Source organism: Mus caroli, unplaced genomic scaffold, assembly GCF_978045245.1.
Source record: "Mus caroli unplaced genomic scaffold, Mus_caroli_1 scaffold_15, whole genome shotgun sequence".
Lineage (NCBI taxonomy): Eukaryota > Metazoa > Chordata > Mammalia > Rodentia > Muridae > Mus > Mus caroli.
This window is the reverse complement of record NW_028227270.1, coordinates 14576931-14600772: the sequence shown is the minus strand read 5'-3', so window position 1 is coordinate 14600772 and position 23842 is coordinate 14576931. Positions and strand designations below refer to the sequence as shown.

At 39.1% G+C, this 23842-nt stretch overlaps 1 protein-coding gene across 5 annotated transcripts in view; it reads right to left on the bottom strand.

Annotated features, from left to right (window-relative positions):
- Ipo11 (importin 11) overlaps window positions 1-23842 on the bottom strand; it is a 132661-nt gene that overhangs the window by 76549 nt on the left and 32270 nt on the right. For 4 of the 5 annotated variants that reach the window (XM_029468283.2, XM_021180389.3, XM_029468284.2 and 1 more), the window contains exons 7-19: window positions 23511-23569; window positions 21795-21843; window positions 20169-20239; window positions 16674-16866; window positions 15873-16025; window positions 13626-13669; window positions 10954-11044; window positions 8042-8089; window positions 7427-7532; window positions 4270-4396; window positions 1672-1705; window positions 977-1017; window positions 184-300 (exon numbers count right to left, since the gene is read on the bottom strand). In XM_029468283.2, coding sequence (XP_029324143.1) covers window positions 184-300; window positions 977-1017; window positions 1672-1705; window positions 4270-4396; window positions 7427-7532; window positions 8042-8089; window positions 10954-11044; window positions 13626-13669; window positions 15873-16025; window positions 16674-16866; window positions 20169-20239; window positions 21795-21843; window positions 23511-23569 — 1133 coding nt within the window. The remainder of the gene's footprint in view (window positions 1-183; window positions 301-976; window positions 1018-1671; window positions 1706-4269; window positions 4397-7426; window positions 7533-8041; window positions 8090-10953; window positions 11045-13625; window positions 13670-15872; window positions 16026-16673; window positions 16867-20168; window positions 20240-21794; window positions 21844-23510; window positions 23570-23842) is intronic. The other variant, XM_085830859.1, reaches the window with a different exon arrangement.

The following is a 23842-nucleotide window of genomic DNA, read 5'->3' as shown; positions in this document are numbered from 1 at the left end:
GCTTCTCTTAGTCACTTTTAATAAATTCAAATATAAATGTCAATTCTGAAAAACACATAACTGAAATGCTAACATATATGTTAAAAACATTTTAAGACTACTTTATCTTTTCCACAATATACAGCAAAGACATTAAATGTACATAGTCTCATCGACACCATGTTTTCTGTCTCACAACCTCACCTGCACATTGACTCTTTCAATCACACAGGAGAGGACGTGCAGGACGTGCATCTTTGTATCACACTCTGTGACCTGCTGCAGCAACTGAAAGAGCAGTGTGAACATGGTTTCCAGGTACTACAAGAAGAAGAAAGAACAGAGGTTACAAGATGTAGACTTCTATGGATAAAAACATAAATCAGGTCAAAGCAATGAGACAAAAATATAAAACCTAAGCTAGACTTAAAACAAGCTGCCAACATACAATGCCACCATTTTTTCTTTATTACTGCTAAATGTATAGACATTAGATCTTAATTACCCACAAGCTGAAATGTTTAAAAGACTAGTCCAAATTGTGCTTTTGTCAACTTGGCTACCAACTGTGCCCTGTAACCACACTTTCATAAAAACCTGTTGCAGATAATACGAAAAGGCTATGAATTAAAGCAATAAGAACATTAACTGTTGTTCTCAACAGGCCACTGAGCCGATGCAGTCTTTATCAGATGCTGCATGTAAGTACAAAATTCTGTGATAGATACCTGTTATTCTAATATAAGAAACCCAAAACCTCAAGTTCTCCTCTGACCTCCACAAACATCACAGAAGCGCTCTCTCTCTCTCTCTCTCTCTCTCTCTCTCTCTCTCTCTCTCTCTCTCACACACACACACACACACACACACACACACATATACACAAAGTAAATAATGTATAGTTCTAAAGTTAAAAACAGATATAAATTACAGTTATAAACCACTATATGCACTCTAAAGACATAATGTTACAAAACCTGGACACCAGTCGTCTTACCGGTAAAAACTGATCTGTCCGAAATTCAAAATCATCAACAGGTAAAAAGCAGTTAAGGAATATTGAAAACACATGAAATTTATAAAGATAAAAATACATCTACATTAAATTATTGAAATAAATACATATGTTTTCTAAAAATATATTTTAACTATCCTAAAAATTAATTTCACAAAATAACCAGTTTTAGAATATTGAACTTAAGGCCCAGTGAAGCAGTGCAGACCTCTGATCCAAACACTAGGGGGCAGAGGCAGAGGCAGGAGGACCAGAAGTTGAAGGCCAGTCTCAAGTGTGTAGAGTTCCAGGCCAGGCAGGGCTATGTGACACACTGATTCAAAATAATATGAAAGAAGTTTAACTGCTTTGTGACTAAGTCCTTTAAGAAGTGTTTTTAGTTCTGTCATTAGGTTTAACAGCTACCGTAGGGCTAAGGGATGGGTTAGAGGAGCACTGCTCTTCTTCCAGGTTTGGCTTCCCGACCCCTATGGGCGGCTCACAGTGACCATACATAACCGACTCCATTTCCAGGGAGCTGACACTCTCTCTTTTCTTACCCACTCAAATAATCAGGCGCATATGTGGCACACACTTGTAGGCAAAACACCAATAACATAAAATAAATAAAACAACAAATTAAAATTTTAAAAAAATGAAAAAAACCTTGCAAATAGAAAAAAAAAATTGAAGGATATTTAACTTCAGAGTTGTTGCTGTTTCAATTCGGACCTAAAAAAAAAAAAAAATCAAAGTACAGTATAAGTTTTTAATCATTCTTAGAACTACTGAACATCATTAATATTTAATGACAGCAAAATTATTCCAAACCATTTTCTTTCCTGTTTTTGTTACTATTAAGTCATAAGGCATACGTCATGTGAAAGGATGTTACCCTTAGTTTGTAACAACGTACAAAAAGAACAAGTATCCTTGCCCCTGATCTGTCTAAGTTTTCCATATTTGCTAAAAAACCCTTTGCAGCAATAAATATTTCCAGGAAGAAAACTAATTGCCACTAGGTGAGTGGAAAGCCTGGGACCAAAAGAAAGTAGCATGCAGGAGACACCAGGGAAACAAGAAAATAAAGACACAGGAAAACAAAGAAGTTGGTGAGCTGCAAATGAAGGGTGGCCAGGCGCCTGCACAGCCTGGAATGGGCTTGAAGTGGGACACAGCGTTGAACATGGCTTTAAAGACTGACAGTCTCTACAGTAGTTTTAAAGACTGATGGTCTCTGGCCTTCTAGCTCTCTAACTGAATGCTTGTTGGTAACATCTCAAAGATTCTAAAAGTTCCCTGCTTATTCTATGGCTTAAAAATGTTGGCTTCTTTTCTCTTTAACTCTGTGCTTTATTAAACATTATAACTCTCTGTGCTCTATTTAACTCTTTATGCTTAAATAGCACTAGGGAAACTTAACTCTTTCTTTTTTTTCTAAAGATTATATTTATTATTATAAATAAGTATACTGTAGCTGTCTTCAGATGCACCAGAAGAGGATGTCAGATCTCATTACAGGTGGTTGTGAGCCACCATGTGGTTGCTGGGATTTGAACTCAGGACCTTTGGAAGAGCAGTCAGTGCTCTTACTCACTGAGCCATCTCATCAGCCCTCCCCCCCCCCTTTTTTTAAACTTAACTCTTTCTTACTGTTCTGTGCTTCATTAAGCACAGAAAACTTAACTCTTTATTAACTCTGTTACTTGTGCTTTAATAAGCGCTAATACCTGGCAAATAACACATGCTGTTTAGCAGCAGGGAATGAAGTTAAAGGATTTACTGCTAGGGTTCCTTTCTCTGGTGAATCAGTCAGAAGCCTCTCTAGTTTATCTGGTTAACTCTTTGTGAACCAGACTAAAGGGAAAGAAAAATATTAAGATGCTTTGTACAGGCAAATACGCACAGACACATAAATATTCAATCATTCATACACCCACACTCTGGCCAGCCCAACCATCTATCACAATCAATTCCACAAGTGTTCAAGCATACTTACACACATACCCTACACATAAACATATAGACAAACAGACATACACATTTGGATGAATGGATGGATGGATGGATGGATGGATGGATGGATGGATGGATGGATGGATGGATGGGGTAAAGCTCCCCAAGCCAAACCATTCAACCAACAACTTTATTTCTTTTTTTCTGGTCTTTTTATACCTTTTTAGACAAAAAGTTATTTAGAAAATTAACTCAGACATAAACTGTTACATAAAATGGGAGTTACAGAAGGATATTGATAGCAAATTTAAAGCAGCGTTGCATTATAATATACTCATTAAAAGTTCAAAGTAACAGTTTTATCATGGCCTTGACTTATCACAGTGCACATCTGTGACTTTATCCTTGGACCTCAATGTTTTTCCTTTAACACAAATTTGTCCCAAGTCCATTTCTCTTCATTAAAATGGTGTAGCTATGAAAGCTCCTTCTAATTCTTCTTATGCAGCCTTACTTACTATTCTGAGCAGTGGGTACGTGCTGTTCTTGACTAACTCTATAACATCTTTCTAGCATCTAAGACCATCTCTGAAACTTTCTTCCTAAAATTATGTGAATCAAATCAGGAATTCTATAGAATTATTATCTATTTGTCTATATAGCATCACTAGAACACAGTATATCTTCACAGGTCTGCAGAGATCTGCTGAAAAGGGTGAGCTAATACCTGGTGATTGTTATATATGTTTAATAATAATAGGAAAAGCATATCAATAGCAGGAATCTTTCCTAAAATGGATCTCTCCTGAGCCTTGCCTACTGGAGCTGGGCTTGTCTCAGGGAGGTCACTGGCTAGTTCTTAGCTTCTCCTAGGATGGCTCCTGACAAAGGGTGAAGGCAGAGGCAGGAGGAGGCGCTGTCCAAGCTCCACACCTCTACTCTAACCTCAGGTAGGGCAAAGTTTCCAAACTCCCAAATGATCTGAGCTTCACACAAACTTCAGAGTCTGGGACTCATATTTTATTGTACACAGCATGTCACCTAGGTACACATAAGACCATCATCTCCTTATGACGTTATCAGCCCAGCGGGCACCAGCTAGCATACTTTTAGTCCCCAAAGCAAGTAAGATGACTAAATGCTGCCTTCAAGTCTTGAGAACAGCATCTAAAGCCTTTATTTCCTGGCTAAGAACACATTCCCTGGCTAAGTGTTATACTTTCCACACCTGTAATTGTAGCTAGCATATTCTCTAGAGCCATTTTCATAAAAGAAAGAATTGTGAGCATTTTAGAGGCGGTTCTGAGGTCCACAGATGCTAATTCAGCAGGTTGACATACCACTAAATCCTGATCTTGAAGCAAGTTACAGATTGCTTCATACAGCATGGGTCTCAAGTCAGACTTGAATTTCACAGAAATCCACTGACCAATGAGCCAAATCACCCTGCGTCGCAATGGCTTATACCTGAGTGGAAGAGGGAGACAGGAGTAAATTAAAATGTTCAGTACTTTAAGAGGTCTACTTCACTTAGGATAATTTCCATTTAAATCTAAATTAAAAATCAACTTCTAAACATCAACACAGAAGAAACAATAGCGTCCTGATCTAAGTAAATCAAAGTCCTCAGGTATATACATGGTGCTCCATACATGGTGCTCTGATCCTTATGCATGGCTAACTGTGGCAGGCAGTGACCCCGGCCGGCACCCAGAACACTAACATGGTGAGGGTAAGGGCTGCCTGAACAATGAGGCTGCAGACAGCCTGTGTCAAATGTAAGGGCTAGGGTTAAGATCTGTGGTAAAGCCCTTGTCTCAACATGAGGAAGATCCTCAGCATCCCACACAGGAGTGAGGTGCAGCACAGAAAGATAGGTAACCACCAACAGTGCTAACATCATAAATCCTGAAGCCGGCAGGTCTCTGTATCAAAATAATAACCTCCTATATAGTCAATGTTTCTATATCCATCTGTTAATATTTAAATATTATTTTCTGTAAAAAGGTCTTTATGTTTACCTAAGTGATATCTGCATAAGCGTGCTGGTTCTAGCTAAATGGATTCGAAAGAGGTATGAATTACCAAATGTGACTCACAAATGTGACTCACATCACTAAAATTGCAAAGCATTAGCAGTAACAAATGCATAATTTATTTCTTCTGATATGGTTTTTCTAAAACAAAGTTGACCAAGACATTCCTTAGGCAAAAAGAAAAATCACAAACTCAAATTTAAAACACTTTTGTCCTAGAATTCCATTTAAAAATACCTTCTTGACATAAACTTTTAGAGACGAAATGATACTTATTTCTGTGTATAAATGGAACAACCTGAAGAGTATACAGTTAGTTTAGAAAGTCACTATCTTAAAAGACAATGGAGCAAACAGAAAAAAAAAATGCTAAGATTTAAAAATATATATGTAAGTCCACAGTCAGCAAAACAATTAAAATACAATAAACGGTATGCAGACTTATGACGGCCTTTTGGAGACTAGCACTTAAATGTAAAGTGGAAAAATGCCATTTCAAGGGATAGGAGCTATCTGAACAATCATAGAAGCAAAAATAACATCACATGCATGGCGGAAGGTAAACTATCAGCTCTTAGACCAAAACCCACAGAGATTCCCATGTTTGGTTCCACTATAAATAAAGAAACCAAAACTCAGGAATTCCCAAGATGGCAGTCAGTCACACCCAGCCAACTCAGACTTACAGTAACCAGGCCTTGAGGGACAGCCCCAAACTGGTAGCAGCACACACAGCCTGTGAAGGCACTGTCTATGTGTCACCCTTGCTAGACCAGGACTTGCATTTAACAGGACAACCTATCATGTGAGTCTAACAACTCACATTAAACTTTGAGAAACAAAGTTTCTAGAACAGTAATCTAATAGAAAACATGAAGCAAGCCAAATATTTCACTTAAAAAATTTAATATCTTCATTTATAAAAGGTACTTATATTTTAATATTTTGATTTATCCAAACATACGCAAATATTATCACTCCAACATGGACTCAGAGCACATTTTCCATATCTCAGGCTTTAAATGGAAATGATTTGGAACTCAGTTCCTCAACAGCACTAAGTATGGCATATAAGTAATGTGACACAAAGCAGTGAGGCACAAGTCAAGGCTGATGAGATCTCACATTTGTCTCTCCGGTAAGTATGTTTTTACCCCTTCAAAGGCTCTCCTAGCTTCCTGTGAGTACTGTCAGAGGCTATTTCATTCACATGAAAATATGTATGTGTATGGGCCTAGAGAGGGCATGGAAAATTCTAAGTGTTAAAAACATTTGGTAATTGAATCAATGATTGACTAGAGAAGCCACAAGTTAGTACTCAACTGGCCCAACTTTTAAAGGAGCCAGGTTTTCACCTTTGCTGGTCTGTGCTCGGGGGAAGAGGACTGAGACCTGGTTTCACTGTGCTGCTCTGGGGCACCCCAAACTCAAGGTCTTCCTGCCTGGGCTTCTTGAGTGCTAGGACACAGATCTCTAATTCACTGACTCCAAATATGTGTAAAATAATCTATATACACAGACAGTCTTCTACTTATTCAATAATGTAGTCAACAAATATTTACTAATCTACAGCTACAGGCTATGCTGACTACAGGACATTAGATACACAGAAGTTGCTCAATTTTATCCTTCACACACACACACACACACACACACACACACACACACACAGAGGACACGTGGTGTGGAGTGGAGCGTGTATGTAAGCTCAGTGTTCCGGAAGGCCAGAGACAGTAACTTCCCTTGCAGCTGAAGTTACAGGCCCTATGAGCCATTTAGATACGGGTGCCAGGAGTCATCTGCAAGAGCAGCAAGTGCGCTTAACCACAGCCCGCTCCCAACTCCCCAGTCTCTAATCTTGAAATGAGAAATTACTTATAAAAACCATGAAAGGCCTTCGATCCACGATAGATTAAAAAACACAGTCCCAAGCACAAGAATTGAGCCAAAGTGCTTCTAGGTGCCACATAGCTCTGGTAATCATGAATTAGGTGCCTCTGCGGAAATGTTTACCCACTGAATGGCCAGGTAGCTCTATCTCCTCCTCTGTGTTCTCTCAAAGACCCACTGTGTGGCTGTCCCGGAAAGCCCCTCTCACAGCGGTCACTCTGGCTGGGCTGCCTGTGGCACTGGAGCTAGTTGCTAGCAGCAGTCTTATGTGGGGCACAGCTTCTTCCAGGGTCACAGAGAACTCCGTTACCTCTACATAAAGTGCTGCTTCTTGCCTCCTACAAGCTGTTTCATATCACATCAAATACCTCTTTCAGGATTTACACTTAAGGTAAAGTAGCATTAAAAAAAAGAATTATTTTGCTTATATTTCAGTTATAATATTTGTAAGTTTTGATCTTTGCCATGCTAAACATAACCAAAATCATATTAAAGTTGTTGGGTTTTTTATTTCAAAATTAAGAAAGTAAAGTGGGTATATAATATATAATATACACAAAGTTTTACTTGCCTATTATGAGAAACTTGTAATTCGGGAAGAAGTTGGGTTTTAAACCACTGATCAAAATCAACACTGTCAAACAGCTCAAAAGCAGCTAATCCCACAGCATTATACACTGAGAAGAAAAAAAAATAATGAAATTAAACTTTAGAAAACTGACTTTATATAAAAATCTGAAGGTACTTTAAAACATGAAATAAATTCAGGAAAATAGGCAATATTAACACAAAAGTTACTAAATACATTTTAGAGACACCGATTAACTTGTTTTATTCCCAGTTTGCCCCAAGTACTCTTCAGTATTTTTAAACAGTATACTAAATCCAATCTAATATGAGTCAAATTTCAAATATTATAAATAGTATCAGATGTGAATGGCAGCCATGCTTTATCATCTGGCCCCAGTCTATTTTTCTCTAGTTCATCTTGCACAGCAATCCTTTAGCTGCTCGGTGCTGTGCCTGCACCTGCTCATCCTTGCATTCTGATGTCACAGTTCTTTAAGAAGGAAACTTGCCCTATCCATAACTACATCCCAATTCTCACAGCACAAAATCTACCACAAAACAGACCCTCTATCTATTGGGTAAATACACATTTCTAAATCACTTAAGTCCAACATACCAGCATCTTTGATTAACAGTGCATTCATATCTTCTACATTGGTTGGACCTAGAAAAGAAAGGAAAAGAAAGAAAGAAACAAACAAACAAACAAACCGAAGTTAATTTTAACTGGTAAAACTTATACATGAACATGTAAGCTTGATACATTCATATACTGTGTAATATTTAAAGTAAGTTAAACATAACATTCAAACCCTAAGTTTCTGAAATATAAATGCTATTGTTCAATAGTTACCTTATTGTACAATGGCACACAAGAACTTCCCCACTTACCACATTCTCCCCTCCCCCTAGCCTCTGAAGCTACCACTCTCCTCTCAACTTCTGAAATTAATGTTTTCTTATTTCATATAAATAAGATCATGTAGTGCTTGTCTTTTGGGAAAAAACTTTTAAAAACAGTGTTGTTACCCTGTATTTTAAATGTATAATTTATATAAGTTTATGAGTTATAAAAAGAGATTATACATGCAAGCAATGTAGAGTAAGTAAATCAAGCTAGTTAATATACCCACCACCTCAAATGCTTAATGGTTTATGAGCTATCTCAAAGTAAAGAGGGCCCCACAGTTGGAAAACACAATTTACCTATGTATCTCCCAAAGAGGAAAGCCTAGCACTTTCCTCAGAGCACTCTGTTCCTCATAAAGAGGAACTGTGAAGCTTAATGCAGGAATAAGCTAGATACAACCTCAAATAAGCAAACGGATCCAGAACCAGAAAGAACTCAATTAGGAAGTCACTGAAAAACTTAACAGCAGCTGGCAATCAATGGGAATGTAACCTAAATAGCCTGTTGTCTTAGCAGGGGCTTCTATTGCTATACTAACACACCATGACCAAAAGGAAGTCAGTGTGGGAAATGAAAGCAGGAGCCTGGGGGCAGGAACACAGAGGAGTGCTGCCCACTGGAGTCTGCTTACTCACCACAAGCACAAGTGTGGTGGTGCTCAGGGACCTGAGCCCACCCACAGCAATCAACAATCCAGAAAATTTACCACTGGCTTGCCCACAGGTCAGTCTGCTGGGCATATTCTCCCAGTTGAGGTTCCCTCTTTCTAAATCACTCTAGCTGTGTCAAGTAGACATAAAACCAACCGACACATCTTGTCTTGTTTCTATAGGAATTAAAAAATTAAGCCGAGGCTAGATTGAGAATTGTACAAAAACAAAGCCTAAGTAGTATAAGCATTATGTAGTTTAGCAATCTGTAACTGCCAGAAAGAAACGTAACTGTCTACTGTGAGTAAATCTCCTGAAAACAAACAAAGCTCAAATAACCTTGAGACGCAAGGGGATGGTGCCACCAGACAGAACTGGTAGGTTGAACAGGCCCAAAACCTGGGGAGTCTCAGAACTGAGAAGACCAGGCGTGTGTGGGGCCAGATCCTTTCCCAACTCCCTGATCTGGAACATATAACCATGACAATGACAATCGGTCCTAGTAGCATAAAAACCTGGAGTTCTCCATGCTACTGAGGAATGTAGACAGGCCCTGAGTGTTTAGTCAGTGAGCTTCCCTTCCTGGGCATTCCCTTCTGAAAAAGCGATTTAATCTCTAGGTCACCCCAAGTAAGGTGTATGCATTCACACCCGACATCAAATAAAGCAGTTTGGACAAGCAAGAAGTGTGTCCTTCATCAAGGCTCACAGGGGAGGAAGGCCTTCCTTGGGAAGAGCTGCACCCAGATCTCCTAGAGAAGGCATTTTCACTCTCGGCACTCAGAACCGAGTGCATTCCACTCGTCCCAGGCTTAGCCATCCCTTTCCTGCCTGGCACAAAGACACCCTGAGGAGAAGTGTGGATCCTCAAACTGTTCCCAACTCCCTGCGGTCCACAGCGGAATCTGGGGACACAGGAGGCCTGGAACCACAGCTCAGACTCCTCTGTTTTTCACCAGGGAATCATGAACTGGGACCTCTATTATGAAATGTTTTGCCTCCTCTTAGGCACCCCAGCAGCGAGGCAGACCTGAAGCCGGAGAGACCTTTAAAGATACCACACTAAATGGACAGCTTACTGTTCCCTTGGCAGAGAGAACAAGAAAGGCTAACAGTCCCCAAGAGATGCTGAGGTTCAGTTTTCCTTACAGCTCCAACTACCCAAGTCTTGACCCAACTGGTGGGTAATCTATTCTCTGCACTGCTTTCTGCCTTCTAAGCATTTCAGCTGCTTCTATGACTACGTTCTTCTCCAGGATGTACTCCCACACTCCTCCATCCCAGGGAGTAGTCTCAGCTGGCTTGTCTGAGGGGCCTCTCCCCTCCTCCTGTCCTTGAAGCTTGTTTCTCTCTGAAGCCTTTTTTTTTTAATTTACAAGTACTCCACAGCCACTGTATATGAAGCAATGATTTTCCTGTCATTAAGACGTAAAGTTTAGGATACTCTTGAATTCTTCTCTGTTCCCAGTGTTCAATTAGTTGCTCAAGGCAATCAACAAACAATAATGAAGCACACCAGGCACTGAGGTGAAGAATGAATTAAGTCAGTCTGTCCAATGCATCCTGGAACTGACAGTCGAATCAAAGTTATTTAGCAACTGACAATTGTGTATAAAGTACAATGATCAAATATCTAAATTTGCTTTGTCATGTTCTTTTACATCTATGTCCTTTCTATCTTACTGCTCTGTACGGCTAACAAATCATCTGAGCTTCTCTAACCACTTCGTACAGCACTCTCTAGAGAAATTTCCCCAAGTGCTACAACACCTGTCACGTGGCTCTGGAGCTATTATGTTTACAACAGTAAGAAGTATTATATTCAAAGCTGACTTCCAATGCCATCCTTGCGGGAAAGAACACATTCCATCTTTCTCAGATGCACATTCAGTGTATGACCAGGATTAGGGCACTTAGGCTATTTTGACTGAATAGTAAATGACAAAACTATCACAAGCTACAACTTACCTTCAAGAGTTTGCATCATTTCTAGAAGTACAGGAGTAAGAGTTTGGTTATATTCGTGGAATATATCTATAAATAATACTTCAGTGCACGGCTAGAAGGGGAGAAAAAGAACAAACTCCTAGTAAAAAGAATAATGTCACATTGGCTATTACAATGAAGCAAAGAAACATTCAGTCTTCAAATTCTAAATCAAATATTACCAACTGTTAGTTTCCTACAGAGCGGCTGCGGCTGGGGCTGGGGCTGGGGCTGGGGCTGGGGCTGGGGCAGGGGCTGGGGCTGGGGCTGGGGCTGGGGCTCAGGGCAGGACACATGTGAAGCCTGGCTTCTAGCCCTAGCACCATTTTTTTTTTAAATTACAAAGGAATGTAAGATGTTAATTCACAGCAAAACCTGCTTTTCATTTCTGTGATCATTTAGTATTAGATACTCAAAGTATCTTTAATTTGCTGTACTTTAAAAGTAGCCATACTCATTTAAATGTAAGTAAAATGACTGAGTATCTAAGGACAGAGGTGATATATTCAATAATGTGATTTCATAGACATGACTATCCACTGCAGTTCATAAATTCAATTCACCATGAAAAATAGTATTTCTTTTAAGAAACACAAATAGCAACAAGACATTTAGCTTCATAAAGAATATGCTATTTGGTTTTAAAAATTATTTATCTTTATTTTATGTGTATATGTTTGCCTGCATGTATGTAAATGAACCTTATGTCTGGTATTCATGGAGCAAAAAGGCACTGGCTAGAACTGGAGTTAAGGATGGTTTTGAGTCCTTGTGGAGATACTGGGAACTGAACCAGGTCCTCTTAAAGAGGAACAAGTGCTCCTAGTTGCTGAGCCACCTGTCCAGCCTTATCTACATTCTTAAAAGCATTGAGGCATGAGCTGCAAAGATAGCTCAGTGATTAAGGGTACTTGTTGCTCTTGTGGAAGACCCAAGTTCATGGTAGCTCAGAACCAACTGTCATTCCAGTTCCTGAGAATCCAATACCCATAAAACTACTGGACACTACACGCATACAGTACACATACAATTCAGGCAAAACACTCATACATAAAATCAATAAATCCTTAAAAAATAAATAAGAAGAGTAAATGAACTGCTAGTAAAATAAAGCTTGAAAGCAGTAAATAAGTAAACAGCAGAAACAACAACAAAGAGCATGGTGGCCTGGGCCTGAGAGATGGCTCAGAGGTTAAGAGCACCACCTGCTTTTCTAAAGGACTCGAAGGCAGATAACAACCCTCTGTGATGCCAGGTCCAGGAGATCCAGCAACACCTTCTGGCCTCCTTGATACCAGGCACACATGAAATGTACCAAACACATGCAGGCAAAACGTACATACACATTTTCTTAAATTTATTTTAAAAGTCATAACTGCCAATGTTTCTAGCCCCCAGAGGATCCAACACCATCTTCTGGACATAACAACACATGGGATCCAACACCCTCTTTTGAACAGACACACACACAATTTAAAATAAAAATAAATCATAGCCAGGCAGTAATTGTGTAGACTTTTAGTCCCAGCATTTGGGAGGCAGAGGCAAGTGGAATCCCTATAAGTTCAGGGTCTGCATGGTCAACAGAGTAAATTCCAGGACAGCCACAGCTGCACACAGAAAATCTGTCTCAATAAACCATTAGTCAATCAATCAGGCCAAGCATGCCAGCACCTGGGAGGCAGAGTTGGAAAGCTCTGATCAAAGGCAGCCTGGTCTACATGCTGAGTTCCAGACCAGCAAGGACTATATAATGAGACCTTGTCTCTGAACAAACAAGATATTTAAAATAAGAACAAGAACAAACAAACAAAATCAGCCATGTATGTGGTGGCACATGTCTTCAGTCCCAGCACTCGGGAGGGAGGAACAGGCATAACTCTTCAAGTTCAAGGCTAGCCTGTTCTACATTGTGAAGCCCAGTCATTCTACTGCAACCTCCCCAAAAACACAACACACACAGTTTTTAGCAAATTATGTACAAAAGTATTAACAAACACAGCTCAATAAGCTCATTTTGCAAATATTCTGAAAGTCAGTATTTTTACCTTATCAATAAATGTTTTATAAGTATCCTATAACTGAAAGCAATAGGCTAATGTTTGAGACTCATACTAAGCGATAAAAGTAATAAAGCCTACTACTATATTAGTATATAAAACTGTGAAACAATAAATACTTTATTTAAAAAGTAAGGTATCAAGCTGGGCACTAGTGGCATACACCTTTGATCCCAGCCCTTGGGAGACAGAGGCAGGCAGATCTCTGTAAATTCAAGGACAGCCTGGTCTATAGAGTGAGTTCCAGGACAGCCAAAGCTATGCAGAGAATCCCTGTCTCGAAGTCAAAACAAGCAAGCAAAACAGTAAAGTATCAAAAAGCTTCATCAAGAAAATCATTCAAGTGCAAAAGTGACATATTTCATTTAAATATTTTCTATTTGTACAGTAATAATTATTTCGCAAACAAGTTGATGAACCAAAACAATAAGTCTACTCTCCCCATCTTAATAAAAAGAAAAACTCAGACTAAAGTCCATAAGTTAATTTTGGACTTTAGAATACTTTTGTAATTATAAGCAGTTAACTCTAAGTGAGGCTCTTCGCTCTCACTGGAGTGCCTCCCTGTCGGCATCTCTTCCCACTGATACTCACCCTTAAACTGTATTTCCAAGAGTCTCCTCCTGTTTCTTCCACTGCTGCAATCAAAAAATGACAAATGATGCTCTGCAGAGACAACACAGTGATGCTTCCAAAAGCATAGCATGTGTGTGGACTGTGTGAGAACTAACACTGGATGTACACCCTGAGAACAGAACGGGTTACATAGATCCCTTCCCTCCAGCTACAAATCGCATGTATACTTTATAATCTCTATGAACTGCCCATTAACTTCCTTATCAGCACTCTTGCCTTCCTGAAAAAAAAATTTGTGTGTGTGTGGGGGGGGGGGACGGGGGACAGGGGAAGTTCTTAGTGGATGAAAGCGCAAACTTGCTGTATTTCCAGATTACATACAGAAAATTACCACTTGGGGATCATTTTAATGCATGTAGTGATGATTCTCAAGTTAAAACTTGTCATACTTCCCATAAATTTTCTCTGTATATTCAAAGTCCAAGTAAAATCTTTTAGGATAAACTCCACCCCCCCCCCAAAAAAAAACCCAAACAGACAGACAGACAAAGCCCTGAGGATTCAATGTTCAGAGTTCATCATACACTATGCAATTCTATCCACTACATTTTTTAAGAGTAAGACTCTACTTAGGAAGAAAAGACGCACTGTATAATGTAGTGTTCCATTTTCTAAACAGCTTAAATCCCTCCCAAATAAAAACAAAGAGGATTAAAGCCATCTTAAAATACTGAAGCAACATGTGTAACCTTATATGGCTGTCTAAGACAAAGTGGTAGAAAGGCTAAAATTGCCTCTGTCTTGATGCAGCCAAGTGGATATGCATGCAGCTGTGAGTGTTCTGTGAGCTCACCGAGGAAGGGCGCATGAGTGCAATGTGTGGAGCCAAGGTTGCTTGATACCAGGTATTTCCTTAACGTCGTCTGTCTCCCACGTGTGGCCCAGAACTCATTTAGGCCAGTCTACTTAACAAGTTCACACTAGAACCTAGTTCTCTGTCTTTGCATCCTGGATCTTAGGACGACAGGTGGGCCACTATGCCCATGTGGCTTTTAGTCGACTCCTAGGGATCCAGGTTCTGGTCCCCATACTCCCAATGGTGAACACTTTACTCAGTGAGCCCTCTCTTCAGCCCTGCACACATGTTTTACTAGACACAATTTTCTTTTCTGTAACAAGGTTTTTGGCAGACTCATAATAGTCATCTATCAATTACAAAATTCAGAACTGTTAAGGAATATGGAGACAAAGGAAAATAGGGAGCACTGTAACAATTTAAAAAGTGTCTCAGGGCCATACAAGATGGTTCTGAGGCTAACGGTGCTTATCAGCAAGCCTGAGAACAGAGATCTAGCCCTGAATCCAACAGTGTAGAGGCAAAGAACCTCTAAGTGTGCAGGCATGTGTACACATGCAAACTAATAAATAAAATTTAATTTAAAAACATGGTCTTGGGGTAGAAGACATCATGCTTAGTATTTGTGAGACCCTGGGTTCAATCCAAAATACCTATGCTTTCACATAAAAAATAATATACAAATATATAGCCACAAAGTAGAAAAGGACCTGGTAAGAGATAAGTAGTTAATAATTTTGTTTTCATTCTAAACTACATAAGGACAGCTAGTTTTTTCTTTTCCTTTTTTTTTCCCTTTTGTTTTGTTTTGCTTTGCTTTTGTTTTTTGAAACAGAGTTTCTTAGTGTAGCCTTAGCTATCCTAGAACTCACAACTGTAGACCAGTCTAGCTTCAAAATCAGAGATCCAAACTGCCTTTGCCTCCAAAATCTTAGAACTAAAGGTGAGAGCAACCACACCCGGGTAAAGACAGCTATACAGCTTAAAAGGATCTTTCTAGAAAAGAACTATGTAACACATCTGAATTCGTAACCTAGTCCTACTTCCCACTGTTCAAAAGGGTAAGAGGGGGTTAAGTGCACAGCAACCAACCAACCAACTGCAGCCCTGAAGCTCCAAACTGAGACGTAAAAGCCAAGGGCAGAGCTGCGTGCAGTAGCACAGGCACCTGGGGACCAGAGGCAGGAGGATCTCTATGATTCAAGGCTAGCCTGGTCTACATGGTGAGTGTCAGGACAGCCAGAGCTACACAGTGACACCTGCCTCAGAGACAGAGTGGGGGGAGGATAGAGGAGGGGGTCAGAAAGGCTACATCAAAAATGCAATGCTGTGTCCCTATCATTCAAACACATCCTTGTTTATGAAAGAGAGAGACAAGTCACATGAAAACTGAAAACACTCTTTCTTACTAAAGCCTTCTGGATCTTCCTCCCACATGGTCAGTTCTTCTTCCGTTAATAAAAAATAATGAGAGACTAATCGTCGACATATCTCTGTCAACGTGGGATATGTGAAGAATGCCATCTTAATTTTATGGGCTTCAAGTGTTTCAGGGCTGCTATCTAGAAAAATAAAATTCCCCAGTTAACAGTACAGACATTCTCTCTGAGATGCATCCTATAACTGAAATGAAGAATATACTTTCAGAAGAAAAGACATACTTGCAAAAGACTCTCTCCATATTTATTATGAACACAATTTAGAGGCACCCTTCCCTTGTTTGTTATCCATCAGTTCAGCTCCACCCTAACCACTAGAGCTTATACACACTGCTGTCCTTCCCAACTGTCTCTTCCTTCCCTTCTCACCATGAGACTTTCTCACTGGTCTTGACACCTAAATAAGAAAGCATTCCAAATAACGCAGCATAAAATTCAGCCTTATCTACAACTCGCCTTTATAAGAAATCAGAGAAAACTTTTATTCTTTAAATAATAGTAAGTACAACAGGAGCTATAGAAGCTACTGTGGACTATAATTCTTAAATTGTGTAACTTTCAAATCATTGACTATGCTACAAGACAGCTCAGTAAATATAAATGATTTAGCTCTTTAAAAGCCAGTATTCACAAATTAAATTGTAAACTATTTCTCATTCCACATACCAGTAAGTTTGCTTTTTCAGAATAAAATGAACTTCAAGAAAATTATATCAAAACAGTAATTACATCACACTTGGATTAAAATTTTAAAATTCAGTGGAGTATTACCTTCAAAATTTTTGGATGGCTTATATGCATAATTTTTGACAATCATCTTAATAAGATTCATGCACTGGACAATGAATCGCTCAAATGTAACGCCTTCACCAACTTCAGTAAAAACATAGCTTACAGAAAATTCCAGTGACCTCTGAATTAGAGGAGTAAATGAAATGGGGTGTTGATCCAAGAAGTCCAAGAGCTATAAAGAAAAAAACTTGAATGGTATTTTGTACAAAATCTATAAACTCATTATTGCAATTGTAGGTTTATTAATAAACATTTAACCAGATGTAAACTTCCTGGGACCTCTAGGCATCACCAGTCCCTCATACACTGTAATCTTCTTGGAAAATGCCATAAATCATAGATTTTCCCAAGCTATACCCCATAAAAAAACTTCTAGAATTCATTTTTTAAAGACTTATCTATCTTATTTTATGGGTATTTTGCCTGCACACACAGATGCCCAGTGGGATAGGTGCCCTGAAACTGTGATTATAGACAGCTGTGAGTTGCCATGTAGGTGCTGGGAATTGAACATGGATCCTTTAGAGAAGCCCTTAACTGCTAAGCCAGCCTCAGAACTTTCTAGTATTTCTAATGCAGGGACTAAAAAGATCCCATCATAGTTAACTTGGTAACAAGTAAATATGATATAAAATATGTAAATATATTAACATATAAATATTAAATAAATGCTAGCTTTTCAAAAAGAACAATAATAAGAGGATGTCATTAAAAACCAAGACTGAGCCGGGCGTGGTGGCGCACGCCTTTAATCCCAGCACTTGGGAGGCAGAGGCAGGCGGATTTCTGAGTTCGAGGCCAGCCTGGTCTACAAAGTGAGCGCCAGGACAGCCAGGGCTACACAGAGAAACCCTGTCTCGAAAAACCAAAAAAAAAAATAAAATAAAAACCAAGACTGCCTTTCCTATGAACCATATTTTGATATATCAAATAGCTGCTAAGAGAAATGTCCTATTTACAGAGCACTGTAGCTAAGGAATGCAAAAGAAGCGAAAGAATTAGAATGCTACTACCATGTGAGCTCTGGGGAACAGTGTATCTAGACAGTGGTCACAGCAGCTCTTCCCAGGGAGGCAGGAAGGCTGCCTGAGATAAGCTGTAAGACCTTATCCATCAATCCAACCATGCACATACACAGCCAGATGCCGTGTTCCTGAGATGAGGTAGTATCTGACACACAGGAAGTCGTCTTACCATAGACCCTCCTGTCCTGGGGCAAATGACTGAATGTGATCAAGTCTCTATCTCACTACAAATGTGTAAGAAACACAGGGAAGAAGAATGTGGATAAAGAACATGTTAAATAATACAACTGCTTCAGGAGGTGCTGGCACGATGGCTCAGCAAGGAAAGGTGCTGGCTGCCAAATCTACACTAGATCTACACAGGAGAGAACCAACCTCTGTTAATTGTCTACCGATCTCCACACGTGCCCCGTGGCATGTTCAGTCCCAAACAAACAAACAAGATGCTTCATGAAAGTAACTGTTATCTCAGCAAACAAGCAGCAAGGGGGAAAAGTCCTCAGGGCTGTGGTACACACTGTGACCCTAGCTCTTGGGAAGCAGAAGCAAGAGGATCAGGGGTTCAAGATCCTCCTAGATAAACATCAAGTCTGAGGCCATAACAGGCTACGTGAAACTCTGTGTTCTGGGTGGATGGATGCAGAGGTCAGGAGAAGAAGCATGAACATAAAAGAGAAGAGACAGAAAAGCAAGTCTTAAATCTCAGTTGAGGCACAAGCAAGAGTTCAAGGTGAGCCTGGACAACAAGGTGAGTACCGTAAGTACCAGGTCAGCCACGAGTAAGACCCTGCCTCAAAAGAAAAGGGGGAGGGCCGACTATGTACTGACAGGTGAGTGGTAACTTTCTGGGAACTCAGCTATTCAATCCCATTTAAGTCAATGTTTTAAATGTCCCAATTTTTGAAGCTTTAGAAAAAATTTGGAAATTATGAATATAAATTTCCTAAGTAAAGTTACTGCTGTAACTTACAGAGCTAAAAGAAATAAGAAACTCAATAGGCTACTAATAAATATGGTTTCTAAAACAGACTGTGTGGGATGGCTCAGCAGTTAAGAGCACTGGCTATTTCTTCCAGAGGTCCTGACTTCAACTCCCAGCACCCACATGGTGGCTCACAGCCATCTAAGGGGATCTGATGCCCTCTGCTGGCCTGCAGTTGTACATGCAGCAGAGTACTCCTATATAAAAACTATTTAAAACAGACTGTGTGCATAATGCTGGCTCTCTATGTGCGAGACCATCTGATCAGTGCGTACCCAAATCTCTTCAGCAGTCTTCCTTGCAATGACCACTGCCTGGGCCTGATGCGTCCTTCAGGGTTACACAATGATGACATTACATTACTCCTCTTACTTTACCTGCTAGAATCCTTTATAAAAAAAGGAAATGCCCCTCAGCAACTCTCTGACAGCCAGCAGGAACTACATTAGCAGAAAGGCACACAAGTGTCAGTGCCATCCACTGCCCTCCTGACTTAACGTCACCATCCTCTTAGTTTCTCTATGTGAAGAATCTAAATCAGGCTGGGCATGGAGACACACACATTGAATCCCTGCACTTGGGAGGCAGAGGCAAGCAGATCTCTCTGTGAGGTGAGGCCAACTGGGTCTTCTACATAGTAAGTTCTAGGATTACCAGAGCTACACAGAGACCCTGTCTCAAAATAAATATAAACAGATAAATAAATAAAGTCAGCTTTGTATAGGATTTTTAAAGGTGAAAGTGATTTGTTTTTGATGGCTGATGCCACCTAGAATGTTAGAAATGAAGACAACTGACCTTAAAGTCTAACCCTACTACTAAGGCATCAATAAAAGGAACAAAATACTCTGACCATCTTTAAGTACCCACTTTGTGCATGCAGTCTCTAATCAGGCCTTCCTAAGTGGCACCACACAGTTCTTTTTATTTCTTACTATTCTCCAAACATCAACTTTCACAAAATATCATATAAAACTTTCACAAAATATCATATAAAATTTATATGCATTGCCTAGTACAGTAAAACCATAAATTCTATTCAAAAGGTGTGGTAGTTGTGATGATAATCTGAAGTCACAGTGGATATACTCTGTAATAGTATAGTTGCCAGGTGCATCTCATCCGCTTCTAGCTCAACTGCTATTTTCCTTTTCCCTGCTTTTCTCTGATAAATCTAAGAATAATGAACTTTAGAAAACTCAATTTTTCTAATACTTATTCTGGGTGATTTCCTTTGCCCAGTGTTGATAACACAACCAAAGGCTTGTGCATGTTAGGATGACAACTATGACACTGGCTATTACTATACATAGTCTTAAAGTTTAAAGATACAAAAGCTACTTTCAGTTTTCCACAAACCTAATTTTCCTTTCATTAAAGCAAAAAATATTACAAATATATCTCCTTTCTAATTGTGAGGGTGTATTATACCTGGGTAAACAAACATAACTAAAAGAGAAAGCTTACCACTTTAGTAAAAAGAATGATGCTCTTTTCCAGTCTATCTCGACACACATTATCTGTACCTATACTTCTGCCTATTAAGAATAAAATTTACGTTTTTAGTAGTCTGTAAATTCACAAAACACATCAAAATTTTATCAAAAATAAGATATTTCACATAAGAAATTCATGGTTGAAATAGCAAGATTTGTTCCTAATAAAACAGAATTGTCATCAAAGTTACAATGAACAAAACTAATTCCAAAATTTAAATTTAACACTTTAAATAAAATGGTAACAATTTTAGCAACAAAGTATAAAGCACATTTTTAAAAACAAAATCAGCTGTATCTGAAGCATTTTCAGTAGAAAGCAGGCAAAGGACAATGTGGTCTTCATGGTTTTGTCACTTTACAACAAACTTGTAAATCTCTAAAAAACTCATCTAACCTAATTTTGTACATTCAGAATAACACACAGCTGTCCATCAATTCCTTTCCCCTCATTCTGCCTTGACATTTATCTCATTCCTCTAACTTCTACTACCCTCTTGGTGATGACCAGAGCAAAGCAACCTGTTTTTAAAAATTAACTACAATACAAGAAAATGCCTAACAACACGTTCCATTAAGTATTTGCTGAATTAAAAACATGTATAAAGGGCTGGTGAGATGGCTCAGTGGGTAAGAGCACCCGACTGCTCTTCCGAAGGTCCAGAGTTCAAATCCCAGCAACCACATGGTGGCTCACAACCATCTGTAACAAGATCTGGCGCCCTCTTCTGGAGTGTCTGAAGACAGCTACAGTGTACTTACATATAATAAATAAATAAATAAATCTTAAAAAAAAATGTATAAAGTTATCAACAACCTCTACAAATGAGATTTAGATTCAGACAGCAAGTATTTTAATACACTCATTGTGTGTGTGCATGTGTGTGCTCTGGGAACTCAGAGGACTCAGCTATTCAATCCCATTTAAGTCAATGATGTGTGTGTGTGTGTGTGTGTGTGTGTGTGTGTGCGCACGCGGGCGCGCGCACATCACAATCATATATATGGAAGGGACAGGATAACAAGTCACCAATAAAAGTACAACCCCAACATATTTCCTTTGTGGGACATAGGATACAAACAATTACTTAAAGTATAATTTTAGGAAATTAATATCCTAGTGATATATAACCCATACTAAGAGAGATAATCTATACAAATTTAAGTAGCACTTAGCACATAGTATTTATTTATTCTGTCTTGAAATGATGGTGCCTACGGCAACAATATTAAGTAGACAGAAGAATGTGCACACAATGTAGCATTTAGGAAAGGTTTCTTTGGACTCAGGATAAGACAGGGCTCTGCAGGCAAAACTAAGCTTCTGATACAGGCTCAGTAGCTACTTAGCAAATCTGACGATACTAATTCTAGCCACATAGAGGATCTGCCACCTACCAAGCTCTCACTCAGACTGTTCAAAAGTGATACTGAGACAAATCACTGTACAAGATTTACACCTATAGAGTAGAAACTATTGATAAGTTGGAAGTAATTCACTAATCTATTAGCCCTCATTAATCAGAGCTATTAATGAATAATGTATAAATAGTAATGAATGTAGCTCTACAGTCAAAACTGCAATGGAAATACTTACTGCACTCCAGAAACTGTTTTAGACGTTCAAATATTCCATGTAAAAAACCCTAGAAAAGAACATATTTTAAAATGTCTCTATATGCTGTCATAAACATAACCTTGTGCTTTTCATCAAGGGTACTAAAGCATCTAGCAGACAGGTTTTATAGAAGTATCTGAGAGAGCTGGATGTGGTCATACATGCCTAGAAGCCCACCATGGTAGAAACTGAAGGAGAAGGATAATGAATACACATGCTGACAAGTGCCATAGCTCTAAGCTACACTTCCATCCCTTTCTATTTTGAGATATGGTCTTGCTAAGTTATCCAACCGGGCCTCAAAGACCATAACAAGAAATTGATGTTACAGGTGTGTACCATGCTGAGCAACAACTCCTTATCATAAGCAAATCTACGACAAGAATATAAAAGCTAACCTCTTCAGTGTGCGTTAGGAGACCCTAAGACCCAATTCAACACACGACTTCCCTTGATTCTGTGCAGCCACCAAAACAAAATCCCCACAGAACGTGCAAACTCATCATGAAAACCAGTTTGTATTTACGTAGAAATTGCATAGCTATATACTTCTGCACAGAAAAAAAAATAGATGGCTGTTATCAACAGTAATGTATACTACAACTTTGGTAGTCCGAATGAAAATGGCTTCAGTGTTGGGTTCCAAGGTGGTAGAACTGTTTGAATCAGGAGGTACGAGGAGTGTGCCACTGGGCGTGGGCTAGAGGTTTTAAAAGGCCATGCCAGGCCCAGGCACCCCTCCCTCAACTGCTGCCAACCAGTCAAGATGTAAGCTCTCCGCTACTGCTACTCTGGCGCCATGCTTGCCTACATGCATGCATGCATGCTTCTTGCTGCAATGATCATGGACTGCCCCTCTGATCCCGTAAACAAGGCTCCAATTAAATGTTCTCTTTATAAGCTGCCTTGATTATGGTCTCTTCACAGCAATAGAACAGTAACTAAGACAAAAAAACCTGTATGGTCTTGCATAAGGTTGTTTACACACACAGTTTGTGGACTCTGATGGTTTGAATGAGAATGGTCCCAAGGCTTCTATGTTTAAATACTTGGTTCCCAGTTACTGGAACTATCTGTGAAAGGCGAGGAGGTGTACTCTTGTTGGAAAAGGTGTGTCACTGGAACCCAGATCTGACATTTCAAAAGACATCTGCCATTCCCAGTGACCTCCTCTGCCTCATTTTGTAGTGGTAGGAATCTAACATAGGGCCCCTGTAGATACAAGCACCTTATATTAACTACATCTACAGTTCATGTACTTATGCATCAAACCTTGTATAAACATCATATATTACTGATATGAAGAGAAATATCTCACTTTTAAAATATCAAAGACTTAAATGATATTTAGAATGTACCAATTAATATTGTTAAAGCGTACCAATTAATATTGTTAAAGCATTAGAATTCGTAGGAGTTCAACTTAAATTGAAATTAACAGTCAGTGTACCTATAATTGAAAAATATCCTAGGCCCTAACTTTTTCTCAGATCTTCATCTCCTTTCTCAGAAGTGTGACCTGGTTGAAGCTAACAACTATAAAATTCACTATAACATACAAAAAATACAAAAAAAAACCCTACATGGCCACTCAACTAACACTGCTCCAAATCAATGGCAAATAAAAGTAAACCAATCAGAAAAACCCCTAACCCTTCCCAAGGTCACTTGTCAGAAGTCCTTTCTATTTCTTACCATCACCTCCATATTCTTATGAGGTTCCACAAATCCATTCACAGTTAACTTCCGCAGCACTGAAAAGCAAAAAGGTTCATTTGAAGCATACTTTTTCATATTTTATTCTATTACAATCATAATTAAAATGAATGCGAGTAACAAAACTCAGACAAGATTAAAAGATACTTGTCTCCTCAGTTAGTAGATAAAGACAGGTCACCCAGTCAATTTGGGTAAATACAAAGCCGAGTTCTTCTGAACAAAATGAGCGATGTTTGTTCATTTAGCTACACTAGATGTATAACTGTTAGGATGACTTATTTTGAAATTGAGGGTAATTCCTTCTTAGA